This window comes from Typopeltis vanoorti, chromosome 23, assembly GCF_054136105.1.
Source record: "Typopeltis vanoorti isolate ZY-2024b chromosome 23, IOZ_Tvanoo_1.0, whole genome shotgun sequence".
Taxonomy (NCBI): Eukaryota; Metazoa; Arthropoda; class Arachnida; order Uropygi; family Thelyphonidae; genus Typopeltis; species Typopeltis vanoorti.
The window spans coordinates 1952973-1970398 of record NC_143571.1 but is presented as its reverse complement, the minus strand read 5'-3'; the positions used below and the strand labels follow the sequence as shown (position 1 = coordinate 1970398).

The window sequence follows — 17426 nt, the reverse complement described above, 5'->3', positions numbered from 1 at the left end:
GTGATCAAAGTTGAGAAGCTCTCAGATGTGAACTGTAGACTAAAATACCCAACGATTATTGAAGAAAAAATGAAAGAGTTTGAGAACAGGAACCAAATCTTGGAGATTCAGTGGCAAGCCTTGAAGAAAACATTGATTGATTCAGCCAGAGAGGCATGTGGTGAGGTTGTCTGCAAGGATAGAAAAATCAGAACTCCATGGTGGACACAGGAAGTTAAAGAGGCAGTGAAGGAAAAGAAAAAAGCATATCAAAAGTTCCTGGCAAATAAATCAGCTTGTGCTCTTAGAGAATACAGAGACAAATGTAAGAAAGCTAAACACTTTGTAAAACTAGCTAAACAAAAGTCATGGGAGGACTTTGGCAAGAACATAGAAAATAAATATCAAGAAGGTGGCAAAATATTCTGGAGGTTGTTGAAGAAGCTTAGAAATGGAGGAAAGAGTGCTGTAAAAGGAGTTAGAGATGATAAAGGTAACATAAAAACAGGAGAAAAAGATATCCTTCAAGTATGGAGTAATTACTTTGAAAAATTGCTAAATAAAACAAGCAGTGATAGTGCAGTGGTAAATAACACTCAACAGTCAGGAATACATATCCATACTTGAAGTAGAAAAAGCCATTAAAGGCTCAAAATGTGGAAAGGCAGCAGGAGTAGATGATATTCGACCAGAAATGCTGAAGTATGGTGGTATAAAAGTCTTACAGTGGCTGCACTGCATAGTTCAGAAGGCCTAGATGGAGGGGCAAATTTCCGATAATTAGAGTATAGCTCTCATAGTACCCATATATAAAAAGGGAAATAAATCTGAATGTGAGAATTACAGAGGTATTTCCATACAGAGTGTTCCTGTTAAGATTTATGCCAGTATACTTGAGAAACGGTTAAGAAGAATTGTGGAAGAAAAGCTTGGTGAAGAACAAGCTGGGTTCAGGCCAAATAGAGGCTGTCAGGATCAGATCTTCACTTTACGGCAAATAGTCGAGAAAGCATGGGAATATAACAAAGATCTGTATTTAAGTTTTGTTGATTTGGAAAAGGCATATGACAAGGTGCCAAGAGAGAAACTATTCAATACGCTGCAGTTATATGGTGTCAATGGGGCATTATATCAAACAATACTTAGTCTTTATTTGAGTTGTAAGTCAGCAGTTAGAATTGAAGGAAGTACAGGGAGATGGTTTAATGTTAAATCTGGTGTGAGACAATAGTTTAGCACTATTACGGGAACAGGTATACGCTGCTCGCCGAGAACTTTCAAAAATAAATTCCTCGATCAGTGTACTTCGTGATACATTATCTGACATTTTGAACCCGCAGCTATGGGAGATTTTGGATAGAATCTCTGACTCTACAGCCAATAAAGAATTTGCTAAAGTTAAAAAACCGACACCAGAAAAAATTTGAAATCCTCCAGCAACGCAATGTTACACAGCGGCCGCATTTTCATCAAGATGGCGTCGTTGTGAACCTATCATCGACAACCTTATCCAAAGAGGCCACCAGTGCATTAAGTCTTGGACACAATTTTGCCATCACTCCAAAAGATGTGCCTAAAACCAAAATAATGGCTTCCATTGAACGTGGGATTCACGACTTGCCTCCAGCCATTGCCAATAATATTAGGTTAGACGTGGCCAATATCCGTATCCATTCTAAGCCTCCCAAAAATAATATCCCGCATAAAGAAATAATAGCTCTAAAAGAATTACGCAATAATAACCACATTACAATAACCAAATCAGACAAAGGAAACGCCACTGTAGTTATGGATACAACAGAATATGAAAGCAAAATGCATGCACTGCTCCAAGACCGGTCTACATATCAAATCATAGATCGAGATCCCACCAACTCACAAAAGAATAAGGTGTGCAAGTTACTGAACAAAATCACTTCCTGGCCTAAAGAAATTGTCAAAAAACTTAAACCCATACACGTTAAAGCACCCAGAATATATGGTGCTCCAAAAATACACAAACAAGGTACACCTTTACGTCCTATTGTAGATAGTATAAACAGTCCTACATATAAACTAACCAAACATATAGCAAAATTACTAACCACTCACACAAACAATTCTCCCTCTTTTGTTAAAAATTCTACCCACCTAAAAAGTATTTTAGAAAACAACCACACCGTAAATAGTTCAGACCTAATAGTGAGTTTTGATATCACCTCATTATTCACTAATGTACCACTGATTGACTAATGTACCACTGATTGAAACATTTAACTTACTAAATTCACAATTTCCCCCAGATATATCCCAGCTATTTAAATTCACAGTACAGGCAGGTTATTTTACATGGAAAGGGAAAATATACAAACAGTTAGATGGGACAGCTATGGGTTTACCTCTTTCTTCCCCCTTAGCCAACTTCTACATAGAACATCTGGAAAAATTAGCTATCAACACAGCCACTCTCAAACCTAGCCTCTGGCTACGCTATGTTGACGATGTGTTTGCCATTTGGCCACATGGCCCAGACACATTGAATACATTTTTAGTGCACCTAAATAGCCAGCATCCTAAAATCCACTTTACAATGGAACTAGAAGCCAATGACTGCCTGCCTTTCTTGGACACACTGATCACACATCTTCCAGAAGGTTCCTTATCAATTTCTGTTTACAGAAAACCCACACATACAGGGAGATACTTACACAAACAATCACACCATCACCCTTCTCAACAATATGGTATCTTAAAAACACTAACCCATACAGCTAGAGCAATCTGTTCCAATGACAGTGCTCTCACTGCTGAACTTTCTCACCTACATCAAACCTTCTTAAACAATGGTTATAATCCCCGTAAAATAGATAACATACTCAATGCTACCCATAAATCCCCTCTATCCACCACAGAAGATTACAACAAAACAATCACCATCCCATACATTAAAGGCACATCTGAAAAGATATCTAGGGTGCCTAACAAACACCAATTACGCACAGTATTTAAACCTTATAAAAAATTAGCAACTCTCATCCGTTCACCCAAGGACAAATGCACTTCTTTATCACATCCTGGTGTCTATGAAGTGCCCTGTTCTTGCCATCAAGCCTACTACGGACAGACAGGAAGAAATGTGGACATCCGCCTCAGTGAACACAAAAAATATATCCGACACGTTCGCTATGGTAAGTCGGGTCTGCAGACCATGCTCTGGATACCCCTGCACACAGGATCAATTGGAAAGAAACAAAAGTAATACACAGAAGCTTCTACAAGTCAGAGAGGTTGTTCCTGGAATCAACAGAAGCCTTGAAACATACCCCAAACCTTAACAAGTATGGCTGTATAAATCTACCAAAGATTTGGGAGACAGTCATCCTAAGACCAAATTAATATTTATTACTTTTATTTTTATCATTTGGACTACTATTTCAAAACTTGGAATTTTTTTTTTTTTTAACCTAGATGGCGCCATATTAGGACTTTAGTCTTGTGTTGCACGCTGCAATCACTTATACTGTCCCCACTGTTACACCGGATTGTGGTTGTCTTGCCTTTGTAACAAACTTTGTGTTGTGTGCTCTGAAGATGCTGGATATAAGACCAGCGAAATATTAGCTTTTAAGTTAATAAATAGTTATTTTCTTAACCATCTGTGTTCTTTTATACCGTGAAACTATCATAACATGTCTGACGAACACATAAGCCTATCCACGCGTATAATTTATTTTAAATTATTATAAAATACTTCATTATTTTTAAAATAATTCATCTAGTCTTATGTAAAAATATGAAATCATTGTAACTGTTATGTATAACACAAATAAGTGAGAAAGTGAGGTTTTATCTGGATATTAAATTTTTTTTTGCTTAGGTTTGGCTTCCTGCTACTAGAGGCAAGGGATTAGAAATCTCTGGTACTTTCACTAGACATAATGGACAAATCTTTATGGAAATGACCTTCACAAATAAAGCAATGCAGGCAGTGGGTTCCTTTGCTATTCAATTCAACAAAAACAGGTTTGAATTTTCAAAGATTATAAAATTTTTTAGATCTTATAGTGATAATAATGAATATTCAGTTGATGTATAAATTAAGCTCCAAATTATATATTTCAATTAAATTTACTAACAGAGATAAAGAAGCAAATTGATATAATTTAAATTTATTAATGATAATTTTTTTTCTAGACTGGATCCTAATAAACTGAGAAGTAATTAGAGGCTCGGAAAATTTAATACACCTATTGATCAAAATGGATAAACAAACATTATTAAAAGAAACACACGTATTAATCACAGTGAAAATTATTTAATTGTAAATATTTCATCCTAAGTATCTTAGGACAGCATCAGTACAGTAGTTTAAAACAATAATAGGAATAACATACAGTTAGGGCGCATGATTACAATAGAATCTCATTAAACGTGCGTAACGTGTTACAGAAAAAAAAAAAATTATTTAACATAATTTTGTATGACAATTTCTCATACTTTAGGAATAGTAAGAACGTCGTTGGGGTTTAAGTTTGGTCTGTGTAGTAGGGCTTCAGAACTTTCTTTGTATAAACGTTCACGTTTATTGTTATATCCTCTGTTTCTATAATTTTGTCCCTTTAAGGTTAGTCTACACTTAACTCGTTGTTCTCTTAAATCTTTCCCCTTTTTAAACAAACAAAATCTTTGGCCACTCTTAAGTTTAATCATGTGTAGGATACTTAATGATTAGGGCTTTGTCCTAGAATGCGACCTGGCCATTAAACATATCTTCTGAGACAGTCCACCTGATAAGTATTGACAAATTTATTTTTTAACTGCGCCAGCCAATACTGAGGATAGATGAGACTCTTATCCAGGATGGCTCTCTCAGAGTGATACACAGTAACTAAACTACAGTAAATTTCTAACTGCTGTTCACTATATCCTTGCATGCAGTCTTGGTCCGCTTTGTTAAATTATACACGTGGGTTCTTCCTGCTAAGTTCGATAATAATTTTATGAGTGGCTGTTTGAATTCATATACTAAGCCAGGTCACGCAGGTACTAAGAAACATATTTATTAATTAAAGAAATGATACATGAAAGTCTTATTTCTAGGTAATCTGAATCAAATTTTAGTAAGATCTCTGGTTCATTACTACTAATGAAATACATGAACAAATTTGCTTGGACCACCTCTGTATGTAACCTAACATTATCTCATCACAAGTTATCACACATTCTATACTCACGTGGTCACCAATTATATCACTTAACACAACACAATTAATTCATACAAATTAAATAGAGCCCCTCTAGACAGACAATTCTCAAACAAAGATTGGTCTATGCCAAGTTGGAGGCAGTTCCAAAAGCTCCATATAATAAGTCCACTACACAAAATGTTCTTTGGAAAACACACAATTCCTTAACCGTGAATATATAATACAAGAGTCTACATTACCGTCTTTGAAATGATACTCGTTCCTTTCTTCTGCCTTGTCTGGGCATCAAGGCTTCTTCTCAGTCTGCTGCGCGTCTGGTCACCTTCGATAATTGTACGGCCAGATTTTCAGTGGGAAGGGCGATATGGCTCAGGAGCTTAGCCAGAATGGACGTCATCTACTTGGTTTTTCCGTTGCACGACATAGCATAGCTATCCTATTCCATACACTGCAGCAGACGACTCATACCTTCCACGGCCAGCCTGTAACTTCTCTGTAGGTGCGGACTCGACCGTCTGAAAGGTCAGGAAACAGGAACAAAAAAAGCCTAGAATGGGGGTTGCTTGAGCTTTTTGTTTTCATGCTCTTCCTGGCGTTTCTCGTGTATCGTGATGCCTGCCAATGTGGTCACGTGGGTTTTCGTCATGGCGTCCAGCTCTTTCCACTACATCGCACCATGCTTTTGGTGTGTTTTCTTAGAAAGCGCTCTAGTTTCTCTTTCTCATAATCCCCCCCGGCACACGTAACACTGGACGATCAAAAAGTGACCCTTGGACTCTGGCTTACAGATTTTGCTATCTCATGACACATAAAATGGAGTTCTTAAATTAATTTAATACATTAAATAATTTCTCTATCAGACCCTTATACATAACAGGTTAGGTCTTACAATTTTCTTTCATTTGTTATATAATTTCTTAGTCCTATCTTAGTGTTATATACATATATATATACATTTCCAGTTTATAGCCAACACACCACATTCTCTGCCTATTTTCAAAGAGAGTTGTTCTTGAATAAATAAAAAAATGGTAATTCTTTTTCTTGGGTTATTCAGGATACAACATTATATAAAGATGTATGTAAAAGTTTAGAATTTTCCCAATTTTGCCTGGCGTTTATGAAATTCCATGCTCATGAAAATTGTCTTACTTTGGACAGACAGGTAGGTCTGTTCAGAAACGCATCTCGGAACATCAAGACCACATTCGTCTTTTTAAACTGCAGAAATCTAGCCTCTCTCAACACGGAATTGAAAATCCAAACCATAGGATCCATAGGGAAGAGTCTAAACTTTTACATAGATCTTTATATAAACATGAACGTTTATACAAAGAAAGTTCTGAAGCCCTACTACACAGAACAAACTTAAATCGCAACTAAGTTCTTACTATTCCTAAAGTATGGGAAATTGTCATACAAAATTGTGTTAAATAATTAATTTTTTTTTTTTCTGTAACACGTTATGCACGTTTAATGAGATTCTATTGTAATCATGCGCACTAACTGTATGTTATTCCTATTATTGTTTTAAACTACTGTACTGATGATGTCCTAAGATACTTAGGATGAAATATTTCCAATTAAATAATTTTCGCTGTGGTAAATACGTGTGTTTCTTTTAATTATGATCGCACCACAGATTTCGTTATTTAAAAACAAAACATTGAATATCAAATTTCTGCACTTTTCTCAAAAAATCAGCAATACAATCATAATTTCTCTCTTTCTCTCCCCCCCCTCTCATTCATATACATATGTATATAGTTATATTAAAATAGCAATCTTATGTACAAACCATCAATTCAGCATTAATTTACAGGGATTTCTCTTCATTGCAGAAAATCCCCTGTAATTTTTCGAGGCATTAGAGAAGGTGGCTGATGTAATAAAAAAAAATTGAAAAATGGTCCTTGTTAGAGATCGAAACAGCAGAGTAGGAAATGATAATGACATGCATAGTTTGGGAAAATGTGGAAGAAAGAGTAAAGTTAATAATAATGGTAAGTGCCTGATATCTGTTCAGGACATGGACTAGTTATTACTAACACCATGTTCCAGTATAAAGATATGCACAAATTCACATGGAGAGAAGATGCAAGAAATAAGAAAAATCTCATTGATTATGTTATTGCTGAAAGTGATGTCTTCATGCTGCAGGTTCAGAAGCAAGTGTGTATACAAAGGATTCAAATTGGATAATTATTATCATTTAGTTTTGAGCAGGATAAAATGGAATATTTTATTAAAAAGAAAAGTGTGGGGTGCTTAAGGGTCAAAGCTGTATAACTGAGAGGAGACCTCCACATAGCCTTTAGAGGAATGCAGAGAACCGATCAGAGCTTCTGACCTAATGTCCAATCCTCACCTTCTCGTGGTGCACCCTGTTGGGTATCTACTTGATTACTGAACTAACGAGGATGGGCTGGCAGTTTGGAATTTAGCAGACCATGTTGTATTCTTATTGGCTTAAACCAATATAAAAAACTATGGGCTGGCAATTTGGGATTTAGCAGACCATATTGTATTCTTATTGACTTAAACCAATATAAAAAATGATGGTACAACATGACAAAATTTCATGCCGGCTGGGGCGTCGCCCGGTTAAACAAGACCCCCCCATTGTTTTTGCCAGGGAACCAGGGTGAACAGCGAAAAGTCAGCTACTGGAACAAATCTGAAAGCACACCCCAACTCAACATCACCAAAGTTAAAGACCGGTACTATCAACATAAGAAGCCTGAATGGCAAAGAATTGGAGCTTGCTGAAGAATTAGATAAGTACCAAATCGACATAATAGGGGTGACTGAAACAAAAAAGACAAAAACTGGTGAGATCTTTCTGAGCAATAAATACAAAATGTTTTACTCAGGAAATGACAATCAAGGAAAACAAAGAGTAGCCATAGTATTCAACACTAAATACGAGGCTAATCTTCTTGAATGGCAGGCAGTCTCAGGTAGAGTGATGTGGGCAGATATCAAAATGAGGAACTGGGTAATGAGACTTATTTGTGCCTATGGTCTCATAGAAGGTTCTACTAAGGTAGAAGTGGAGGAATTTTTTGATGCCCTAGAAAAAACAACTGACACAATGAAAAAGGAAAAGTTGGTCCTTGTTGGGGACCTAAATAGCAGAGTAGGAAATGATTGTCAGACATACAAAAATATTTTGGGAAAATTTGGAGAAAAGAGCAAAGCTAATAATAATGGCAAATACCTGTTGGATTCTGCTCAGGATGTGGACTGGTTATTACTAACACCATGTTCCAACATAAAAATGTGCACAAATTCACATGGAAAAGAGGCAAGGAATAAGACTATGTTATTGTTGATACAAAAGACTGTTATTGTTGATAGTGATGTTTCCTCCCTGGTGCAGGACACCAGAGTGTACAGAGGATTTGAAATTGGAAGTGATCACTATTTAGTCTTGAGCAGGATAAAATTTAATTTCATATTGAAAAGAATAACATGTAAGAAAGTTTTAAAGCGAATAAAAGTTGAGCAGCTCTTAGATGTGAACTGTAGACTAAAATACACAAAGATTATTGAAGAAAAAATGAAAGAGTTTGAGAACAGGAACCAAACCTTGGAGATTCAGTGGCAAGCCTTGAAGAAAACATTGATTGATTCAGCCAGAGAGGCATGTGGCGAGGTTGTCTGCAAGGATAGAAAAATCAGAACTCCATGGTAGACACAGGAAGTTAAAGAGGCAGTGAAGGAAAAGAAGAAAGCATATCAAAAGTTCCTGGCAAATAAGTCAGCTTTTGCTCTTAGAGAATACAGAGACAAATGTAAGCAAGCTAAACACTTTGTAAAACTAGCTAAACAAAAGTCATGGGAGGACTTTGGCAAGAACATAGAAAATAAATATTAAGAAGGTGGTAAGATATTCTGAAGGTTGTTGAAGAAGCTTAGAAATGGAGGAAAGAGTGCTGTAAAAGGAATTAGAGATGATAAAGGTGACATGTAAATGGTAGAAAAAGACATCCTTGAAGTATGGAGTGATTACTTTGAAAAATTGCTAAATGAAACAAGCATTGATAGCACAGTGGTAAAAAAACACTCATCAGGCATACAGGTAGGAATACATATCCATACTTCAAGTAAAAAAAAGCCATCAAAGGCTTGAAATGTGGAAAGGCAGCAGTAATAGTAGATGATATTCGACCAGAAATGTTGAAATGGGTGGTATAAAAGTCTTACAGTGGCTGCACTGCATTGTTCAGAAGACCTGGACAGAGGGACGAATTCCTAATGATTGGAGTAGAGCTCTAATAGTACCCATATATAAAAAGGGAAATAAAACTGAATGCGAGAATTACAGAGGTATTTCCCTACTGAGTGTTCCTGACAAGATCTATGCAAGTATACTTGAGAAACGGTTGAGAAGAATTGTGGAAGAAAAGCTTGGTGAAGAGCAAGCTGGATTGAGGCAAAATAGAGGCTGTCAGGATCAGATCTTCACTTTACGACAAATAGTTGAGAAAGTATGGGAATATAACAAAGATCTGTATTTAAATTTTTGACGATCTGGAAAAGGCATATGACAAGGTGCCAAGAGAGAAGGTATTGAATACGCTAAAGTTGTATGGTGTCAATGGGGCATTATATCAAGCAATACTTAGTCTTTATTTGAGTTGTAAGTCAGCAGTTAGAATTGAAGGAAGTACAGGAAGATGGTTTAATGTTAAATCTGGTGTGAGACAAGGATGTACATTATCCCCTCTGTTATTCAATGTCTATATGGATCACATTATGAAGGAAAGTGGTATTAAAAATGATATCAGAATTGGAGATGTTAATGTCAGCTCTTTGCTTTATGCAGACGATGTCATCATCATCAAATTCCTGCCATGTACCCTCAAGGTGTGTACAGGATATGACAGTACTACATGAAAAATTTACATCATTACTAACTTCCTATCTACAATTTTCCTCCAAATCAGTCTATTACTTGTCAAGACTCCAACATTATCAGATCTTATATTTCTATCGTCTAAGGCACTTTGTACCGTATCAATCCACCTATATCTTGGTCTTCCTCTGGGTCGTTTTCCTGCCAACCTGGCAGAGAACACTTGTTTTGCTAATCTTTCCTCTCCCATTCTATTTAAGTGACCATACCACCTGAGATTAGCTCTGCTAACGCATTCCTGGATGCTGACAATGTCAAGTTCTTTCCTAATACCCTCATTTTTAATATGATATTGCCATTGATGCCATCTCTTCATGCCTCCTAATCTTTCTCAGGACTCTCATATCTGCGGTCTCTAGTCTTTGGTCAAGTGTTTTACTTCTGACCCAGCTCTCAGATCCATAAGTTAAAACTGGTTTGAACACTGTCTTGTATACAGCTAATTTAGTGTTCCGACTAATTTCTCTCTTATTCCATATGAATTTATTCAATTGACTTCCCACCATACCAGCTTTGCTGATTCTGTTGTCTATTTCTATATTTAATTTACCATCTTCAGTAAAAATCGTGCCTAAGTAACTGAAATGTTTTACTTGTTCCACAGGTTCTCCATTCACAACACAGTTGACATTTTCAGTGATTCTGCCTATTTTCATTGTCTTTGTCTTTTTATTGCTGACCTTCATACCATATCTATTACAACAGCTATTCAATTTAGTCAGAGAATCTTGCAGACTTGTAGCAGATTTATTTAGAAGTATAACATCATTCGCATAAAGCAAAGAGCTGACATTAACATCTCCAATTTTGATATAAGGTTTAATACCACTTTCCTTCATAATGTGATCCATATAGATAATGAATAACAGAGGGGATAATGTACATCCTTGTCTCACACCAGATTTAATATTAAACCATCTTCCTGTACTTCCTTCAATTCTAACTGCTGACTTACAACTCAAATAAAGACTAAGTATTGCTTGATATAATGCCCCATTGACACCATATAACTGCAGCGTATTGAATAGCTTCTCTCTTGGCACCTTGTCATATGCCTTTTCCAAATCGACAAAACTTAATACAGATCTTTGTTATATTCCCATGCTTTCTCAACTATTTGTCGTAAAGTGAAGATCTGATCCTGACAGCCTCTGTTTGGCCTGAATCCAACTTGTTCTTAACCAAGCTTTTCTTCCACAATTCTTCTCAACCGTTTCTCAATTTTGCTTGCATAGATCTTGCCAGGAACACTCAGTAGGGAAATACCTCTGTAATTCTCACATTCAGTTTTATTTCCCTTTTTATATATGGGTACTATGAGAACTCTACTCCAATCATTGGGAATTCGTCCCTCAGTCCAGGCTTTCTGAACTATGCAGTGCAGCCACTGTAAGACTTTAATACCACCATACTTCAGCATTTCTGGTCGAATATCATCTACTCCTGCTGCCTTTCCACATTTCAAGCCTTTGATAGCTTTTTCTACTTCAAGTATGGATATGTATTCCTGACTGCATACCTGGTCAGTGTTTTTTATCACTGTGCTCTCATCACATGCGGACGATGTTATACTTCTAAATAAATCCGCTTCTAGGTTGTAAGATTCCCTGTCTAAATTGAATAACTGTTGTAATAGATATGGTATGAAGGTCAGCATTAAAAAGACAAAGACAATGAAAATAGGTAGAATTGTTGAAAATGTAACTGCGTTGTGAACGGGGAACCTGTGGAACAAGTAAAACATTTCAGCTACTTAGGCACGATTTTTAGTGAACATGGTAAATTAAATATGGAAATAGATACCAGAATCAACAAAGCTAGTATGGTTGGCAGCCAACTGAATAAATTCATATGGAAAAAGAGAGAAATTAGTCACAACACTAAATTAGCTGTATACAAGACAGTGTTCAAACATTTTAACTTATGGATCTGAGAGCTGAGTCAGAAGTAAAACACTTGACCAAAGACTTGAGACTGCAGATATGAGAGTCCTGAGAAATATTAGAGGCATGAACAAATGGCAATATCATACTAAAAACGAGGATATTAGGAAAGAACTTGACATTGTCAGCATCCAGGAATGCGTTAGCAGAGCTAATCTCAGGTGGTTTGGTCACTTAAACAGAATGGGCGAGGAAAGATTAGCAAAACAAGTGTTCTCAGCTAGGTTGGCAGGAAAACAACCCAGAGGAAGACCAAGATATAGGTGGATTGATACAGTACAAAGTGCCTTAGACGATTGAAATATAAGATCTGATAATGTTGGAGTCTTAACAAGTAACAGACTGATTTGGAGGAAAATGTTAGATAGGAAGTTAGTAATGACGTAAATTTTTCATGTTGTACTATCATATCCTGTACACCCCTTGAGGGTACATGTCAGGAATTTGATGATGATGATGAAAGAAAAGTGTGTAAGAAAGTTTTAAAAGAAGTCAAAGTTGCAGCTTTCATAGGCAAAATGTAAATCAAATACACAAACATTATTCAGAAGAAAATGAAATGTTTTGAAAATAAAGAACCAAACCTTTGGAGATTTATCGGCAAATCCTTAAGAAACCATTTATTGATTCAACCAGATAGTCATGTGGTGAGTTTGTCTCCAAGGATAGAAAAATCAGAAATGGTGTACTTAGGAAGTTAAAGAGGCAGTCAAGGAAAAGAAGAAAGCATATTGAAAGTTCCTGGCAAATAAGTGAGCTTGTGGTCTGAGAGAATACAGAGAAAAATGTGAGAATGCACTCTGTAAAACTAGCTAAAGAAAATTTATGGAGAGTATAGAAAATAAATATTAGGAAGATGATCAAATATTCTGGAGGCTATTGAAAAAAAGCTTAGAAATGGAGGAAAGAGTACTGTAAAAGGGATCAAAGATAATAGAGGCGATATGAACACTGAATATAGAGATAGTCTGAAGTAATAATGTCGAAAGATTGCTAAACGAAACAAGCGTTGACATCACATAGTAGGAAACACCAAGCAGGAATATTTATCAATACTTGAAGTAGAAAAAGCCATCAAAGACATAAAATGTTGAAAGGCAGCTGGGTAAATATTAGACTAGAAATGCTCAAATTGGAAGGTATAGAAGTTTTACAATGGCTACACTGCATAATTCAGAAGGCTTGGTCAGAGGGTTGAATTCTAGATGATTGGAGTAGAGCTATCATATTACCCATCTATAAAAATGGAAATAAAACTAAAATTTTACAGAGGTATTTCTCCTAGTAAGTTTCCCTACCAAGTATTCCTGGTGAGATTTATGCAAGTGTACTTGAGAAATGCCTAAGAAGGATTGTGGAAGGAAAGCTTGGTGATTGCTGGATTCAGGCCAAATAGAGGTTTATTGGGATCAGATTTTCATGTTAAGACAAATAGTTGAGAAATAACGTTATAGATATGGCATATGACAAGGTGCCAAGAGAAAAGCTGTTTTCAAAATGCTAAAGTTATATGATGTAAATGGGACATCATATTGGACAATATTTAAATTGTATGTTCTATATTCGGGTTGTATGTCACAGTTAGAATTGAAGAAAGTACAGGTAGATGTTTTGATGTTAAATCTGGTGTGAAACAAGGGTGCACATAATCTTCACTATTATTCATTATCATCTACAGTAATCTACTGTTTATCTGACCCTTCACTTATTATTTGTTATGCAGAATTTATGGAGACAAACACACACACACACACACATTATGGCAGTTACTTTACTTAAGCAAATAGCACTTGATGTTTTGACCTCTATATCGATGTCATCATCAAGTCAACATACATACGAATAAGACACAGCTACATGACACTACACAAAAGTAAGCTAAATCTAATTGCTTTGCTAATCGTTTATGCTAGCCTCACCTCTGGTGAAAAAAAGAAAAATAAATACATAATAAATAATAAAAAAAAAGAAATAAAATATGTCCACCTGGTTGGTATACTCTTGCAAAGTGTTCACGTAGCAATTTTACTGTTTTGCCTGATTCAGTTACCCCCTACCATTGCCATTCATTAAAATCATTCTGCCATAAATATTCTTCCTTTTACTTGCAACTTACTGAAAGAACTCTTTGAGGTTATTTTTGGCCTGCACTGCTAATTTCTTTTCATACTCTGCTTTTGCCTTCTTACCACGCTCGTTACCCTTCTAGCCTGTGCTTTGTACTGCTAATGTGCCTGCTGGTCACCTTTCTCCTTGAATTCCATCCACAAAATTTTATTTTTTTTGTAGTTCTAGCTGAATGATGGTATTCATCCATTTAACTCCCACTTGATTTATTCTCCTGACTCTAGGTATGCAGTCTGCTATTATTTCCCTCAAACACTCTTTTACCACTTCCCATGTATTATCAACACTCAGCCCTTCCAGTTTCACGTGCATGGCATTTATCATGCAATCTCCTAAGCTTCTCATACTTACCAGCTTTGTGATACACATATAGACCCTTGAGGGCTATATGTATAATATATAACTGAAATATTAACTGAAAATTTCACACACGTTTACCATCTCCTAGGTGAAGACCATGTGATCACTCTCACCAATTGGTGGCAATGTGGTCATATTGGTTATAGACAAATTCTCTGATGCAGTTACTAGATCTAGCACTCTCAAACCCCTAATACATTCCATCACATGCTGCCTCAGGTAATTATTCCTTAGTATCTGTATAAATATACTAATGAATAAAAAAAAGTTTTTTTTTTTTATTTTGCTTTTTATATATTATTTATCAAGGTATTTATTTATTTTTTTTTTCACCAAAGGTCAGGCTAGCATAAACAGATAACAAAGCAGTTAGATTTAGTTTACTTTTATGTAGTGTCACATAGATTGTGTTTTGTTATGTGTATGTTGTCCTGATGATGACATTGATATAGAGGTTGAAATGTCAAGTGTTATATGCTTAATTATAAGTAATTGCTTTAACACGTGTTTTTTGTCTCTGTAAATTCTACACAGCGAATACTGACTACCATGTAACCTTGAAAGAAAGAACCTTCAGTTATCAGAATGGAGAGTTCTGATAATATTGAAGATTACTGTGTATGGATCATGTTTTGAAGGAAGATGGTATTAAACCTGATATCAAAATTGGAGATGTTGATCTCAAATCTTTGCTTTATGCTCATGATGTTATACTTCTAAATAAATCCAGTACAAGTCTGACTAAATTGAATAATTTGTGTAATACATTTGGCATGAAAATCAGCAATGAAAAGACAAATAATGAAAATAATCAGAAACATTGAAAACATCAACTGCATTTTGAATGGAGAATCTATTAAATAAGTAAGACAGTTCAGTTATTTAGAAAGGAACAGTTTGTAATGAAGATGAAAATTAAATATGGAAATAGACAAGCGAATTAGCAAAGCTGAATAAATTTTTATGAAATAAGAGAGAAATTAGCCAAATCTCCAAACTAGCTGTATAAAAGACAGTGTTCAATCTTTATGGTTCAAAACTTATGAATCTGCAAGCTTGTTTAGAAACCTTAACGAAAGACTGGAGGATATGAGAGTTTGAGAGTGATTAAGAGAGTGAACACTTGGCATCAATCACAGTATCATATTAAAATTAAGATATTATAAGGGAACTTGATGTTAGCATTGAGGAATGTGTTAGCAGTGCTAATCTCAGATGGTATCGTCACTTTAGCAGAATGGGAGAGAGAGAGAAGGTTAGCAAAACAAGAGTTTTTTTTTTTTGTCAGAATGGCAGGAAAAAGACCAAGAGGAAGACCGAGGTCTAGGCTGATTAATACAGTAAGATGTCTACAGACAACAGAAATAGGATCTGATAATGTTGGAGTCTTTATGGATAAGAGAGTAATTTGGAGGAAAATTGTTGATAGGAAGTTAATGATGTAATTTTTTTCTTGTAGTACTACTATCTTGATATCCTAAACAGTGATAACACATAGTCACTATTATAGTGAAAATGTTTTCACTGTGATAGTGATTCTTGTGGAGAAAACAACTTATTCCAATTTATTTTAAAGGCTGCAAGCAGATTGTCAGATGCTTCTCTAATGAAGATGCCATGCTGTCTACTGTTATGTTTTGAAGATAAAAGTTATATATATCATTACTTTCACCATGATAAAGAGATAGTTACAGACAATGTAGTTTCTAAATCGTGATTCAGAGAGTAATTTGGACAAGATTGAAGTTTTCTTCTAAATGCAGCTTGCTGCAGGATAGAGATATAGTTTCCCAAGACAAATGGATCAGTTTGCTGATTACAAGGCACTCTAGGTAGAGGTCAGTGAACTTATTCCAGTTCTGTTGCAGAAGAGGCAATTTTCTGATAATTCTGTATGAAATTGTGTTGTATAGTTAGGGGTGGGTAGGACATTGTGCCACATTCTCCATTTCATGTAGTCTGGTTGTATGTCATTGTATGTCGTCAGGCTCTACTTGGGTAAAGCAGATCCCAATTAAGAGATATTTGCTGAGATGAACTCTCTGGTGAAACTTCTTTCTGTGACTTTTGGATTAGAAAGGTGTGCAACTTGTGCATGTTGGTTGAGTGTTTACCCATCGTATTACCAGTTTGCAAGAGATATGCAGACATTTAGTTTTCTGCTGTTGATTCCTGAATGCTTCGTCCAGATGCAGTTTCTGACATGGCTGTCTGAAGTGTTTCATAGCATCAATCTGTTCAGCTTGATTTCCATATTCAAGGGTTGCTGGGGTTTGGGGATAAAATGTTCACTATAACTCTTGCACTGTGCCAACTCCATGCAGGGAAAAAAAGATGTGTTTGTTTGTGGTGGTACTTCTTATCATGTTATTGTGGAAAAAAGTATTTCATTCAGTAATGCTGCTTTCGCTGTGTGTTGTAGATATTTTACCTTTGAAGGGCTTCCCTGTAAAAGGTGGTCAGATAGTAGTGAGATCTCAACTTCTACTTTTAGAACAGTATAAAGGTTGAGACCTAGTTGTAGGAAAGATGTATTTCATGGTCTGTCTATGTGGCTTTTCATGACATTGACTGTTTATGAAAAACAAGGTATAAAAGGTTGTTAATTTGTAGTTGACTGATACCAAGCCTTGATATACAATTGCCAGTTTGAATTTTCTTTACCGGTTATTCTGGAGGAGCTAAAATCTTTAGTGTATGCCAGAGTACATTTGCTGCTATTCGATTAATTTTTACCTCTCCCCTTTATAGATACATTGGCTTAAACTGCTGCCCATTTTGTTAGAATTTATTTGAAACATTGCATTAATGTGTCCCAGTTTCTGTTTGTATAGGGATTTGTGTTTTCAAGGTAGAAATCTGAAATATTTGTTACTGTTGTGAAACCAGTGGACTGGCATATGTGAGTCA

The 17426-nt window shown here is 35.8% G+C and overlaps 1 protein-coding gene across 1 annotated transcript in view; it reads left to right on the top strand.

The window, feature by feature from the left end:
- Positions 1-17426, top strand: part of LOC150093572 (AP-1 complex subunit beta-1-like) — a 287854-nt gene that overhangs the window by 240429 nt on the left and 29999 nt on the right. The window contains exon 16 of the mRNA XM_090413097.1: positions 3836-3981. Coding sequence (XP_090269223.1) covers positions 3836-3981 — 146 coding nt within the window. The remainder of the gene's footprint in view (positions 1-3835; positions 3982-17426) is intronic.